Genomic DNA, 14496 nt, shown 5'->3' on the forward strand with positions numbered 1-14496 from the left:
TATATATACCAAATATACTCACTGTTATATATCAAATCTGTGAATCTTTTTCTACATAGCTTTTGGCATTAGTGCAACTTTAAGATTAGAAAAACATTCTATAATTTGTCTTTGTAGAGTTTTAAAAGAATTATAATATATTAAGATAGAAAGTTTATCTCCTATTATTTATTTATTTTTATTGTGGAAAATATTAACATAAACCTGAAATTTATGTTTTTTTTTTTATTTACAGTGAGAATCAATCCTTTTTAACAGAGATACACAAATATCAAATGTTACCTACAAAGCTTATTTTCTACATTCTATGATAGTCCTTTTTAAAATTTTGGTAATTTTATCTCATTTATTTATTTATTAATGTGATTTTTTTTTTTTTTTGGAAACAGGGTCTCTCTGTATAGCCTTGGCTTTCTTCACTCTGTAGATCAAACTGGCCTCAGACTCAGAGATCCGCCTGCCTTTGCTTCCAAGTGATGGGGTTAAATGCTTGTGCCACAACTGCTCAGCTAGTTTAGTAATTTTAAATAATTAAAAATATTACTATTAGTTTGTGAGGGTGTTCATGCATTCAAGAGATGTGCCCATACCACAATGTGTGCAGAAGTTTACTTTTAAGGACATCTACATGAAATCTCTTCTTTCCTTCCACCTCTAGGGGGATCAAAAGCAGGTTACCAACCTTGCATGTGGGTGTCTTCCCCTGCAGTCATCTTGCTGCCTGACATTCCATTTATATATATAGCCAGTTGCATGTTATTTGTTGAGTGAGGGAACAGGTAAAATTTGTGATGTTTTAAGTGTTTGATGCTAAAATTGAGAGAATGACAAACCTGGAGTTGAAAATCATTGGCAGGGTGACTGTTGTAACTCCTTTGCCCACAGTGGTGCCGGCTGTCCCAGTGATGGTGGTCCCTTTGGCTTTGAGCTGGACAGTGAGCGCCTTGGCAATGCATCCCAGAAACATGTCCAAGATACCCAGCTTATTCCAGTCTCCTTTCTCAGTTGAGTGAATGATGTCACTGATGTCAGCTGGGGGGAGGGACTTCACTCCGATGATACTGGCCAGACGGTTAGGAGTCACTTCAGGCAAAACTCGCCTTAGTAAGGAGGTCACCTGATCAAAAGATTGAAAAACTACATTTAACCGCTGTGACTTTGAACTTGTCATTTAGAATATGCCTCGCTACTATTCTGTAGCTTTCAAATCCATGGAGAGAAGAGAAATTAACTTAATACTTTTAATAATTTATACTTCTAATTTTGAGAAGAATATAATTTAAGCAAAAAAGCCAAGCCTTCTGCCTTCGTTCTGGATTAAATGGCGTAATGTATCTCTTGGCAAGAAGCCAGTCCATACCCAGAGCACTATTTACTACACTACACTAGTAATTGGAACAAAAGCAATAAAAAATGGAGGTAAGCTTTGATTGGAAATAAAACATAGAGTAATAAAAGTTCACGTTTAAGGTCTTCTGACTTTCAAGTTTCTTTTTTTTTTTTTTTTACTAGATATCACTTTCTTTTTTTTTCTATTTTTTATTAGGTATTCAGCTCATTTACATTTCCAATGCTATACCAAAAGTCCCCCATACCCACCCCCCCCACTCCCCCTTTTTGGCCTTGGTGTTCCCCTGTACTGGGGCATATAAAGTTTGCGTGTCCAATGGGCCTGTCTTTGCAGTGATGGCCGACTAGGCCATCTTTTGATACATATGCAGCTATAGTCAAGAGCTCCGGGGTACTGGTTAGTTCATAATGTTGTTCCACCTATAGGGTTGCAGTTCCCTTTAGTTCCTTGGGTGCTTTCTCTAGCTCCTCCATTGGGAGCCCTGTGACCCATCCAATAGCTGACTGTGAGCATCCACTTCTGTGTTTGCTAGGCCCCGGCATAGTCTCACAAGAGATAGCTACATCTGGGTCCTTTCAGCAAAATCTTGCTAGTGTATGCAATGGTGTCAGCGTTTGGAAGCTGATCATGGGATGGATCTCTGGATATGGCAATCACTAGATGGTCCATCTTTTCGTCACACTTCAAGTTTCAAGTGGCAGGGAAGAAACAAAAGTAAGTGGCACGGTGGTCACCTGTCTCTGCACCCTCGGGGAGGCTGTGTGGAGCAAGGAGAACAGGTCCTGCAGCAGAGTCAGCTGCTGGGCCAGGTACTGTCTGCCAACGTTGGAGCCGCTCAGCGCTAGGACCATAGAGAGCAGCTCGAAGCAGTAAGCGTCAGAGGAGGCGTCCTCATCACTGGGCTGGGAGTTCGCGTTCTCCTTGCTGGATATGGCGTGTTCCCATTCTTCCCGGACTCTTGTGGCTTCCATGCGAATAGCTTGGACGATGTGTGCACACACCTATGTGAAGGAAACAGAGAAGATATAGAACATTATTCATAGATCTTCTTTACTATTATTGGAACGAGCAGAAAATGCAAAATACTCAGGTTAATGTCTGACTTAATACTTTTTTGGCAGTATATTCTCCATTATGTTATTTTCTTAACTCATCTTAAAAGTAATGGAACAAACTAGGGGGAACTATGACACAAATTCCAATAACTAAATCATCTGATATAAATAGCCAAGTTAATGAAGCAGGAAAATAAAATATAAATTTATGCTGATTTTTTTCTTTAAAAAAGATTTAATAAAAAAGATTTAACATTATGAAAACATAATACAAGGGTAAAAAAAAATCAGTATTTTTTATCTCCCTATTTTTTTTTTTGATGCAGTTACCCTATGCTAACCAGGCTAGCATTAAATTCAAGTCCTCCTTTCTCTATCATCTCCATAGCTGAGATCACAGATGTGTGCTTTTGTGCCCGGTTTCCATCTGTCTTCTGAAGTGCTATTTTTATGTCACCTAGCACTCCCGTATATGAAGAATCTAGACTTACTTCTCTGGATACTTATGTTTAAAAGTATTAACACTGGTATAGTTAACATTATTAACTTAGTTCTTTCCTTCCTGATTGAGAAAATGAGAGTTAAAAGGAGTATAATAAAATGTACTTTATGTTTGTTATACTTGGTTATTTACGACTAAAGTAAAATGCTGTACCCAGGAGGGTGTAACAGCTCCCAAATATAATCCCAGCATTTGGGATCCTAAGAGAGGAGGATTTTGAGTTTAAGGCAGGTCTGGCTACCATAGTGTAGCTCCACCTCCAATCCATCCATCCATCCATCCATCCACCCACAAAGGTGCTTGGTAGCCATCTACCCACCTACTGAAAACAGAGCTAACAAGTGAAGCAACAAAGCAGTGAAGTGAGAGCATTTGTAAATTTGTAATAGACTTTCCCTCTCCTTTATTCTGAGACAAGGTTTCACTACATAGGCTGGGCTGGCCTCACACTCTGCAACCTCTGCTCAATGCTCTGCTTTTTAAGTGCAGCAATCACAGGCAGAGGACGCCATGCCCAACTCTTCAAAGTGATGCAGCTATGGCAATGTGGCCATTCCTCTCTAGGAGGAGACACACACAGAGTCTACAGGACCAATGGAGAGGGCGCATTAAAAAGCCTTCCCAGACTTAGAGGACATTTTATAAAATGCAAGTCCCCAGGAAACCTCAGAGACCAAGACAGTTGGGCAGCTAGACACTAACCTGCTTTTGTAGGTTAGTCAGTTTACTCCTGCTGAATATGATTCCAACCATGTGTTCCTTCAGGTCAGCATCAGATGTCGCCTTCACACAGAAAAGTAAAAACAAGCAGACTCTTTAGAAAACATGTGTGTATTTGATATTTTAGAGTGCCTTGAGAAATAATTAAGCTTATATATATATGTGTGTATATATATATATATACATGTGTGTACATATATATATATATGCACATTTATGTTAATTTGAAGATTTATAACTCCAAGACAAGGAAGGATAAAGTTTGAGAAAGCCATTTTAATAAAGCAATTATAAAATGAACACAATTTGAGGGAAAAAAAGGGTCTTTGTCTGTTTATAAACCAGAGAAATGGAAGAAAGGGAAATCAAATCAAATATATGGAACACAATGATAAAGAAGATGGATTCTATAACTTAAAAGGAGGTAACCCCGGGCTGAAGAGATGGCTTAGTGGTTAAGAGCACTGACTACTCTTCCACAGGTCCTGAGTTCAATTCCAAGCAACCACACATGGTGGATCAGAAACATCTCTAATGGGATCTGATGCCCTCTTTTGTATGTCTGAAGGCAGCAACAGTGCACTCATATACATAAAATAAATAAAAGGAAAAAAAGGGAGGTAACCATAAAACTAAATGCTATTTCCTCAAAACCAGTAAGCTCACTCTTTATTACCCAAGAGAGGGAAGACACAAATAGTCACCATAAGAAATAAAAGAGCTTTCACTATAGATTTTACAGATATTAAAGACACTGATACTATTGTAGACAATTTATGCCAACAAATTCCGTAAACAAACAGATTAGTTAATAAACTATCAAGGTTTCCTCAAGAAGAAATGGGTAACTGAAATAGTCCCGTATTTAGTAAGGAAAGCAAATTCCTAGGAGGTGGCCCTTTATCATCTGTAGGCTAAATTATGCACAGCTTTGTTCCAGATAGTTATTTTCATTTTAGCTGTGTTTACATCTTTCCTCATTTATTTTTTATTTTTAAACAAAACTATGTTGACATAGCTGCCAAATATCTCTTTGAACTGAGCAATTTCAATTGTTTTTGGTACAATCACAGATATGTACACCTGAGTTAACTGGGGACCATTTTCATCCTTAAAGAGATACTGTGCTATGTGCTTATCATCTTCTAATGTTATTGCTGTATAATAATAATTATTATTATTGTTGTTGTTATTGAAAATCAAACTACCTATACACCAAGAACACATTGATTAGAGTTCGTAGACGCCCTGACCCGTCTACGGAGTGACAGTTAGACAATGAACAGAAGAGAAGTATGTAAGGACACCCATTCTGAGGTAAATGCTTGGCAGACTAGGGAAGAAGAAAACACCCTTGATCTCATTTATAGAATCTAAAACAAAAACCCCACTAAAACATAAAAACCCTTCCAATAACATCCCTCTTTCTCTCTGGATCCAGAACAAGGCACGCTGCCTGCCCTGCAGCTCCGCTCCATGCGACACTGCAGTGCCTCACAAGCAGGAACTCAAGAAGTTGCCTCTTGCCTCTTAGGTGGTCTGCTTCAGTTAAAAAAAAAAAGAGTAAAGTAACTCTTTTAGATAAAGTCATAAAGCACTAAAGAGTAGTTACTTCAGTAAGTTTCCCACACATGTATGTAATTGTCATGGTGGGTGGTATGTATGAGCTCTTTGAGAAGCCGTGGGAGACAGAAGACATAGTGTAGATAAACGTGAGATAAAAGAAACCAGGATGCACAAGCACAGAGAGATTTCTATCAACTTTAGCAGATTGGAAGAAAGCTGTTTTCTCTATGGGGAAATTGTAAAGAGGCTTCCCTCTCTTTTCAGCTGGACCACAGAGGGAAAATGCAAAGGAGAAGGCAGAATTTAGTGATGCCAAGGATGCCAACAGCAACCAGCAAGCCCCTCACAGAGCAGCTTCTACAGATGAAAACCCCCAGGCAGCTTGGATAGGGAGAGTGAGTTGCTTTTCAGGGGACTCCTTTACCTTCTTCCCAATGCCAGTTAAGAAAAAAATACCTATGACATATAAACCATGGCCACATATCCACTAAAATGTAAAGAAACACAAGAGTTGCTCGTCTTACCAAAAGTAAGATAATGAAAATGAGAAACAAAATTTTAGTCTACAAATAAATACATTGTATACTTTTTCTTCTCCTTCAGGGGAGGACAGGAGCGCCTTTTCCTCTTGCTCTGGTGTGGGTTCAGCGTCTCCAGAGATGAGCTTTCCAAACACCTGACAAAGGACGGTCACAGGTGAGAAAGAATTGACGATAGCACTGCCCCTGCAAAGCTGGAGGACTATCTAATTCTGAAGGGTTTTATTCAATTATTTATTTTGAAACAGGGTGTAATCTGTGGTCCACACTGGCCTGAAACTCATGATGTAGTCCAGGCTGGCTATCCTTTTGTCTTAGCCTCTAGAGTGCCAGGACAATAAGCTCAGCCCCCATCCTGAGCCTGACTCTGAAGGGTTCCGTCTAATATAGCATCTCTCTCTATCGCACTATTGCTTCTCTGAAACTGCAAATCAACATTAGGTATTGGTAATGGCCTAAAAGGAGTGAACACGGCTGTATTTGAAACCAGAAAATTGTAGTAAAATATCTGCCATATGCTAAAAACCTAGGTCCGTTTACTCGTAGGTCACTCACTTGAGAGGTGATGAGTCTGAACACTCGGAGAGTCTCAGCCTCACAGCTCCTTTGCTGAGCCACACTGGCTGAGATCTGGCCAGCGATTTTTGTGCTTTCACCATCTTTCCAACCCAGGACTTTTACTTGTCGAACTCTTAATGTATTTTCTGGGCCCTTTAACTCTATTTTGATGATCTGATTATCCCCTCCTGGGAGTTCACTTGTGACCCAGCCAATGTGCCTGGAATCCAAATCGACCTGGTGGAGCAGAAAAAGGACAGGAACCTGATACAACAGAATCACTTTATCATTGCCCTGGGCTTAGCTAGCATCAGTAACAGAAAGCTCAAATAAACAACTGCACAGACAGTAAAGACTATCAGGTTATTTCCATTATCCTATTTAAGTTCTGTGAGGACAAGTCATTTGTTTACAGGAGACAGAACAAAGAAGAAAGTGAGGTTAACACAGGCTGAGAGACTTTCAGGAGGCAATGGGGCTGAGAACGGCTATAGGCCTGACGACCACATGGTTTCACTGTATAAATCCTGTGAGCAAACTATTACAGAGTTTACATGGCCCCTACACTGGCTCTCAGCAGAGACAACGTAAGTAACGAGGAGTTGCTTTATGCATCCTTACATTAAACACCGCAAAAGGAAATGGTGTTTTCTTTTTTTTAAGTGTAAACTTAAAATTTTTATTTCAAGAAATTTATCTCCTTTTTTTCATTTCTTTTTATTAGATATGTTCTTCATTTACATTTCAAATGCTATCCCCAAGGTCCCCTATACCCTCCCCCCAGAAATGGTATTTTCATTGTGCTGATATTTCAGATGAGTGTTTGTGTGTCAAGGACTGAATGTCAATATATAGCAAAATGGGTTCTGACACTAGTTCGCCAATGAAATTGAAATTATTCTCATTGTATTTGATAACCAAGAAGGAACCTGCAGCCTTCTAGATGATTTATTTAGACCTTTGTTACTTTAACTATAATGTCAATACTTCCAAAAAGAGAAATTAAGTGTGGAAATCAAAACAAAACACAATTACTTTTAGAATAATTTTCCTAGATTCTTTAGTATTTAAGTGTTTTCATCTTAACTCTCAAATCAATATCATTGGAGAAAAGAAAAAAAATTCAAAGAAACGTACTGACATTTGCATTACCAAGTAACCCTAAAAGCAAAGCTCTGGTAAGGTTTTAGCTCTGTAAGTTCTTGAGTTTATGCATAATCTCTGACCTGTGCCCAGATATGGCTTCATTTCTACAATTGTTTTGTAAACTGATTTTCAACATAGATATAGCTGCTGAAGTAAGAGGCGTGGTTGTATTTTATTTGACTTTGTTTAGGCTAACAATCAATTTTAACGTAAGTGTTGGTAAATGAAGTTTCTGGCTGGGAATCAGGGAAGTTCCAGGCATGCAAGTCTTCATAGAACAATGAGAGGCTGCAGACTGCACGCTCGTGGCTGAGGGCATTTAAAGAAATAACGGGGAGATAGCTAGCATTGGGATGGTCATTCTTGGCTACAGACAAGTTTCAACTTACTGTTTTGTGAGAAATGATTTCTTACACGGTCTTGGTAGAATGGCAAAACTGAAACTCAACAGTGAAAGCTGAGAAGGAAAATGACGTTTCAGTTACCTGCTTTATTCTGCACAGCTCTTCTACTGCTTTCCCAGTTAAGAAGGTCATTGAGGTAACTTTATTCTGTTACAGAAATTCAAAATAGTTATAATATGCTTGTTCTTGTATATTTACATATACAATAATGTCTTATAGCCTTCAGATGCCACATTATTGCTTCAATGTGCGTTATCGTCCTCATAGACCCCATACCACTTATCCAATCAACCACAGTGCCTCCAATTCCAGTCATCTCTTAGATTTTAGCCTCTATGTGATTTCTCAGTTTGACTTTCCCAGTTTTAACCCAATTACAAATCTTCAAATTCTGTATTTTCATGTAGAGTCTAAAATTCTGCTCTCCCTACTCCCCGCTTTTGAAGTACATGAAAGGAAGTTACTTAACTAACTGATATATACTTGTATGTGTCATCATTACTGTATGGCTTTGGAGAAGAATATCTTAGTAAGGGGCACTCTATTCTTCCAAAGGGCTCAGCAAACCAGGGAAGGCAATGCTCACACAGGAAATAGATATCCAACACTACCAGTGCTGTGTCTCAGCACAGGAAGCCAGTCACCGCAGCACTAGGGTTGAGTAGTTTTAAAATGGACAAGTATTAATTCTTCTTGAGCTGTTTATTATGAACTCAGAACCACAAATGCTGTGGATAAGGCTAACTGGGGGGTGGTTGGGAGGAAAACCAATGTATTTGCTCAAGGATGTCTCTTAAAAGGAGAGCAAATGTTATCTGAAGAGATTTTGGCTTTTACAATAAATATTGCTATAAAGTATCTCTACGTTATTGAGTATAGAAAGCATTGAATATAGAAATTCAATTTGATTATGATAATCATTGTGAGGAGAATGTCCTGGTGAAAAATGTCCTGAGTCTAAGATAAGTTCATAGTCAGAAGTGAAACCGTGCCAGCAAAGCTTGGACTTTTTCTTCTAAGGTAAACGATTTGTACCCATTGGAAATTTCTGTTTATAAAAAGGAAACAAGCTGATGATATGTTAGCTTACTCCCCACTGTCCTATTGGCACCAGAGACGCACTGAACCTGTACTGATGCACAAGAGCTGGGGTTGGAAGGATGGTGGATTATTGTACTTGGCTTGAAGAGGGGACTGATGTGTTTAGTTTTACATCCAGCTTATTTGAGAAAAAACCCTTCTATTTTCCCTTTTTCAGCAAAATCAATATGCAATATGCTCAGCAGTGGTTCATGGGAATCCACTAAAACCATCTGCTAGGAAGCCTCATCCACTCTGAAGCAAAAACTCAAAGAAGTTTTCTTCCCCAAGACCAAGGGCAGAAGCAGTCTGGCAGTTGAAGCTATTTTCCAGCTCAGGTAATAGGATTCATTTCTGTTCTTTAGTGACTTTTATGTCAGAATGTTTGAATTCAGATAAGATTAGAGAGATTAGGGCTGGGGAAACTGTAAATCATGAATATTTAAATGAGCTCAGGGACTGTCTACCTCTAACCCTAAGGACTGAGGATGTGAAGCAAAAGCCAGAAACTAAGTATACTGTGGCCAAAGTAATACAAACAAACAAAAGAAAACAAAGTACCCGAAAAGCCCCGTGGAGGAAATAGTAATTTTTATCCAGGAGCTATAAGCCAAAGAGAAACCTCTGCTGAGTTTCAATTGTGGGGACCCATTTTAAAGGAAATTCCAGGCCAAGAGAATTGCTTAAGCATAGAAATAGAAAATACTAGTGTAGATTTTAATCTTGTTTAGCTGTAGCCAAGGTATATTTGTGATCATACCATGTTTTAGGATTTATTTGAGGATTATAAAACTGTCTGGTTGGAGAATTCCCCCAAGACTAATACTTTTAGTTTAAAAGAATTAATAAGCCAGAAACTAAGTTCCCTTCTTACCCCCAGATCCCGGGAGTTGTCCACATGAACAGATACATAACGGGCATTAATTCCCTTCACACAGTTGATAGTGATATTTTTAGTTTTGTTTTTATCTTCATCTCCTGATTCCCAAAAGGTTTCTGTGGAGCCATCTGTCAAACTGCCAATCATGGCGGGTCGACTTGATGTTTTTATGTCAACGATGCTAGTCAAGTCCTTTAGGCACATAACTATGCATAATTCCTAACAGAAAGACATGTAAACAGTCATAGCATTAAAAATGCAATCTTTTGTGATAAAAAACCAAGCATTCAATAATAAACAATGTAATCAAAACGTATGACTCACTTATAGCTTGTCTTTTACCACACTTAGCAACACTAGCTACTACAACAGACACATAGGGAAGCCACTGACCTGGCTCATAGCTTCAAAGCCAGACTGGACGCTGATGCTGAAGCTCTCCTCACTGTCTCCATCGTCTGACTTCGACAAGATGTTGTTGATGTGATGGAAGACATTGCTCTGATGGAGGAACTGGTGATCGGACTGCTTGAACTTGAGGCTCCAGCATCTGCAAGTATAAACAATATACAAATTAATTATTTACTAGGACTACCTATGAATACTCAGAGAAGCTACAATACTTTGCAGTGTATATATCAAGAGAAATTTACTTTTGTAAAAAAGCTAAACATTGAACATTTTCAGAGGATGGAATCATGTATATATTTTTATTTGTTTTGAGAAATAAAGGTATTTTGATAAGGTAAATTCTAAAGAAAATCTACATAATAAGTATATATATTTACAAAAGGAGCTATGGAGGTCAGGGCCATAGAGCAAAGATGAATCTGTTTTAAGGATAAGCATTATAGCAACTGTAATATCTTTCCAAATTTCTGCGTGATAATTACATAAGGATTTTTGGGGATATAATATTTCTTGCCCTTCAAAAATCTTATGAGGATTACAAAAAATATCTGTTTTCTATTGGCCTTATAGTTAGGGACATAGGAAACCTAATCTTTCTCATCAGCTTGTTATATACACCACAGAGGATTTATTTATGTCTACTGCCCACTGAATCAATCTAAAAATACAGTTCATAATGTAATGTAATGCCAAATTCTCAACACATTTTCAAATTAAGATGATGCGATATTACTTAAGGCAGTTTTAAAATTGGATGCATACAACTAGAAACTAGAGTCTGCTTTAAAGTCCCTCCCAACTTTGTTTTGGTTTCTGAGATTTAATTTTCATTCTCTACACTGGTCACAGTGAAATAGGAGCAGGAAAGGTGAACAAGATGGATTCAGCAACCCTTTAGGGACTAAGAAGGGCAAATCGATACCAGCCAGAAAGGAAAAGGTTCTAATTTAGGAAGAAGAGGGCAGTCACTATTTCCACAATTTACAGATTCTCTGCACCTTGCCATTTAAGCAAATTTTTTCAGGTATTCAGTACTTTGAATATTCCATAAAATCTTTTTTTTTCCTATTAGAATACTTTGGTGAACAATTACCTTAAGGCCATTTGTTGCAATGAACTGCCACTAGGGAGGGACATCATAAGGTCAGAGATGGTCTGAAGTAACCGGTGAAACGTATGTGGCAGTGGGTGAGCAGCTTCGCCTGCAATCACTATATCTGACAGTGGATGCTCACACACTCTTGTATCCTTCTCCTAAGATGAAAATTGAAAATGAGGTTTTCAGTTGGAAGAAATATTTAAAAAAACAACTTTATATAAGTTGTATGTACAGTATGTAAAATTTCTAATGTACTTGTATCTTTTCCAGAGAAAACTGATAAAAGTAAATAAGTAAAATGAGCAAACAAATGAATATCACATCTTCTCATCAATTCTAGGATACTTACATATCATTAGAAGATGAATACAGATGTTGATATATGTATCTATGTGCATAGAAATTTATATTCAAACATAAATATATTTTATGTATATGTTTATATATTATAAATAATGTATGTTTAGAAGTTGCAGTACTCCTAGTTCACAGAAATTTTAATGTACAATAATAATAGACAGTTTACAACATAATCATGACTTATTACGCATGTACACAAAACTCAATAATCTGGCCAATGGTATCCCACAAATGGAAACAGTGCAGTTTTCTCATTAGTCTACCTCAGAACAATCATTTTGTTTGTCTGTTTGCTTTAAAAAGCTCAGCAATGAATCACATATTCACATAATAGGAAAGCTCATAGAAATGTAATAACTAATAATTTTTAATGTGAATTTGCATAGGTTTTGCCAAGTTTTTCTCCAAGATGCGATTACTACACAGCAAATATGAATTTCTTTGTTTTTCCATTGTATTGCTAATAGGTGCTTATCAACGTTCTGAATTACGTCAGTGAGCTAAGTAACACACAGTTCTGCTATTGCTTCTCTCTTTGTATGTCTACTGGACGAAGAACATCAGACAGTTCTAGTTTACATTATGTGTTGCTAAACCATACTACGCTTTACTCTCTATCTAGACTACATCAAGGCTTGGCACCCACGTGGTCAGACTGGTTATTTCCGACTTTGCTTTACATTTGAGTACTACACCCCCTGATAAGGTGCACGCCCTGTTTTTCTGGGCATCACATTCATCCCATTTGTTCCTAGGCTAGAAAGGAGAGCTTTCTTGCTCTAGCTTCACTATATACTAGTGATGCTGACTGTAATACTGCAGTGCGTCTTCTGCTCGCTTGCTTTGTGACAATGGCATTCAACGAGAAACCAGATGTGTCAGCATCTTTGCCAGCAGAAAACTTTTACTAAGTATGGCTAACATTTTGCCCATATTATCACTGTATTGTTGGCTTTTCAAGTCAAATTACCTGTCAATTATTTCATGTGAAACATTACATACTACACCACCAGGAAACATACTACTTGGGTTCTATAAATATATGAAATTATGGTCATATAGCCATGCACATCTAGGGAGCACCATTTGGACTCTGGTTGTTGTTCGTGATCACAATGAGACAGGAGGAGAAGTGGAGTGGGCTGCACTCGGGGCAGCTGGAGGGAAGCAGTGGCGAAAGGGTATGACTGGTATATATTATATGAATTTACAAAACTTCCAAAGAATAAAATGTATAATTTCACAGGGAAACCATGGAATGAGAAGGAATGAAAACCCACTTGCTCTGCATTTTCTTTATTGGATTTATTATCTTCATCCTCATCTTCCTCTGCTTCTACGGGAGAAGGCGTCAGTGCAGCCACAAAGTGCCAGAGAATGTCATGCAGAGATGTTGTTTGGATGACATTACAGAGAAGCCAGTTGAATGCCTGAGTGAATCGAGGTGCAATAAAAGGAAAAATGTGAATTAAAATACAAAGGTTTTTTTTTTTGTTGTTGTTGTTTTAAAATTATTATTTAAAGATAGACATGTTAGAAAATGTGGCCTTGTTTCACTGAATATCAAATAGTCAATCTAGTGATAAAAAAAAGAGCAACAAGAATATACTGTTTACAAAATACAATGAAAATTCTTTTGCTATCAATTTATTCTAGTCTAGGCATTTTTTCTAACCAGCATTTAAAACTAATATAGAATATTTTCCAAGTTCTACACAAACAGCCATTTACTTAACAATATCATTTTCAACAATGAATGTAACAAATTATGTACCACATTCTTATTAAAAGTACATTTTTACTAGAAGAAACATTTATTATCTATAGGTCTAGGAAATACTTCATCCCTATTCCAGGAAATGGAAGCCTAGATAAGCTACTCTTGGTAAATTTCTGACTCCAAAGCCCTAATCACCTTCTTTGCATGATATTCTACTGCAATGTCCTGAATACGAAAATGTGTAGAAGATAACCTCATTTTCAAGTAATAAAGTTGTATAAAAATAAAGATTTGGTATACTTAAATGTACAATTCCAAATGAATTTGTTCATAAACTTTAAATTTTTATTTTGATGTGAACACTTTTTTCCCCAGTAGGCACATGGCTTTAATTTGATGTAATTTGTTTGGTTAAAAAAAAGTGTCATTATTAAATAGAATTACTATGTATTTGTGTAGTGCGTGGATAATAATTTTATCAAAGTATTCATACCTCCATTGCAAACACACGGCAAGCAGACTTCCTTAAGGCCTGCTTCATTGCTATTTCAAGCCCTTCTAAATCATGATGCTGTATAACAAAAGCTAAAACTGGCCACTGGAAGTTCCGTTCTCCTTTGGAAAGAGAGCTGTGGGCTGATATGAGCCGGGAAAGCTCTGGCGATGGATGTCGCAAGAGGGAAGACCCAACTTCTAAAAGGAAAAAAAAATTAGTAATCTCCATAGATAGTATACAATTAGCATATTAGATACTGAAAACATCTAGCTTATTCACTTTAACGTCTTTTACTTTTGCACGTGACACAAACCATAACAATTTCAATTAGTGGTAAGGAAGCAACCATACTCTGTAGCTGTATTACTTTCTTAGAGCTACACAGAGTATGTGGAACTGGTAGGTTTAGAAGGAAAAACTGAATCTCAAGTTCATACTTCCTGCAGCATTGTAAAAGCTAAGCAGCTTGTATTCTACCTGAAATCTACACCTCACATCTATAACTTCTTAAAATGCTGAGTAAAAGTATGTTATGTTATGTGTAAAGTATGTTAAAAGATGGTTAGTTATAGTTGTCAACAGGCACAATCCCCAGAAAGGGAGTCTCAA

The 14496-nt window shown here is 37.5% G+C and overlaps 1 protein-coding gene across 40 annotated transcripts in view; it reads right to left on the minus strand.

Annotated features, from left to right (window-relative positions):
- The window catches only part of Mycbp2 (MYC binding protein 2, E3 ubiquitin protein ligase), a 233430-nt gene that overhangs the window by 19538 nt on the left and 199396 nt on the right, over positions 1-14496 (minus strand). For 33 of the 40 annotated variants that reach the window (XM_011244896.3, XM_017315789.2, XM_011244906.3 and 30 more), the window contains 11 exons: positions 13885-14084; positions 12952-13101; positions 11306-11466; positions 10195-10351; positions 9796-10020; positions 7923-7988; positions 6289-6528; positions 5772-5870; positions 3611-3691; positions 2086-2352; positions 834-1117 (listed from right to left, as the gene is read on the minus strand). In XM_011244896.3, the coding sequence (XP_011243198.1) occupies positions 834-1117; positions 2086-2352; positions 3611-3691; positions 5772-5870; positions 6289-6528; positions 7923-7988; positions 9796-10020; positions 10195-10351; positions 11306-11466; positions 12952-13101; positions 13885-14084 (1930 nt within the window). The remainder of the gene's footprint in view (positions 1-833; positions 1118-2085; positions 2353-3610; positions 3692-5771; positions 5871-6288; positions 6529-7922; positions 7989-9795; positions 10021-10194; positions 10352-11305; positions 11467-12951; positions 13102-13884; positions 14085-14496) is intronic. The other 7 variants (XM_017315794.2, XM_017315793.2, XM_017315780.2 and 4 more) reach the window with 3 other exon arrangements.

The sequence above is a fragment of the Mus musculus genome, chromosome 14 (genome assembly GCF_000001635.26).
Source record: "Mus musculus strain C57BL/6J chromosome 14, GRCm38.p6 C57BL/6J".
Classification (NCBI taxonomy): Eukaryota; Metazoa; Chordata; class Mammalia; order Rodentia; family Muridae; genus Mus; species Mus musculus.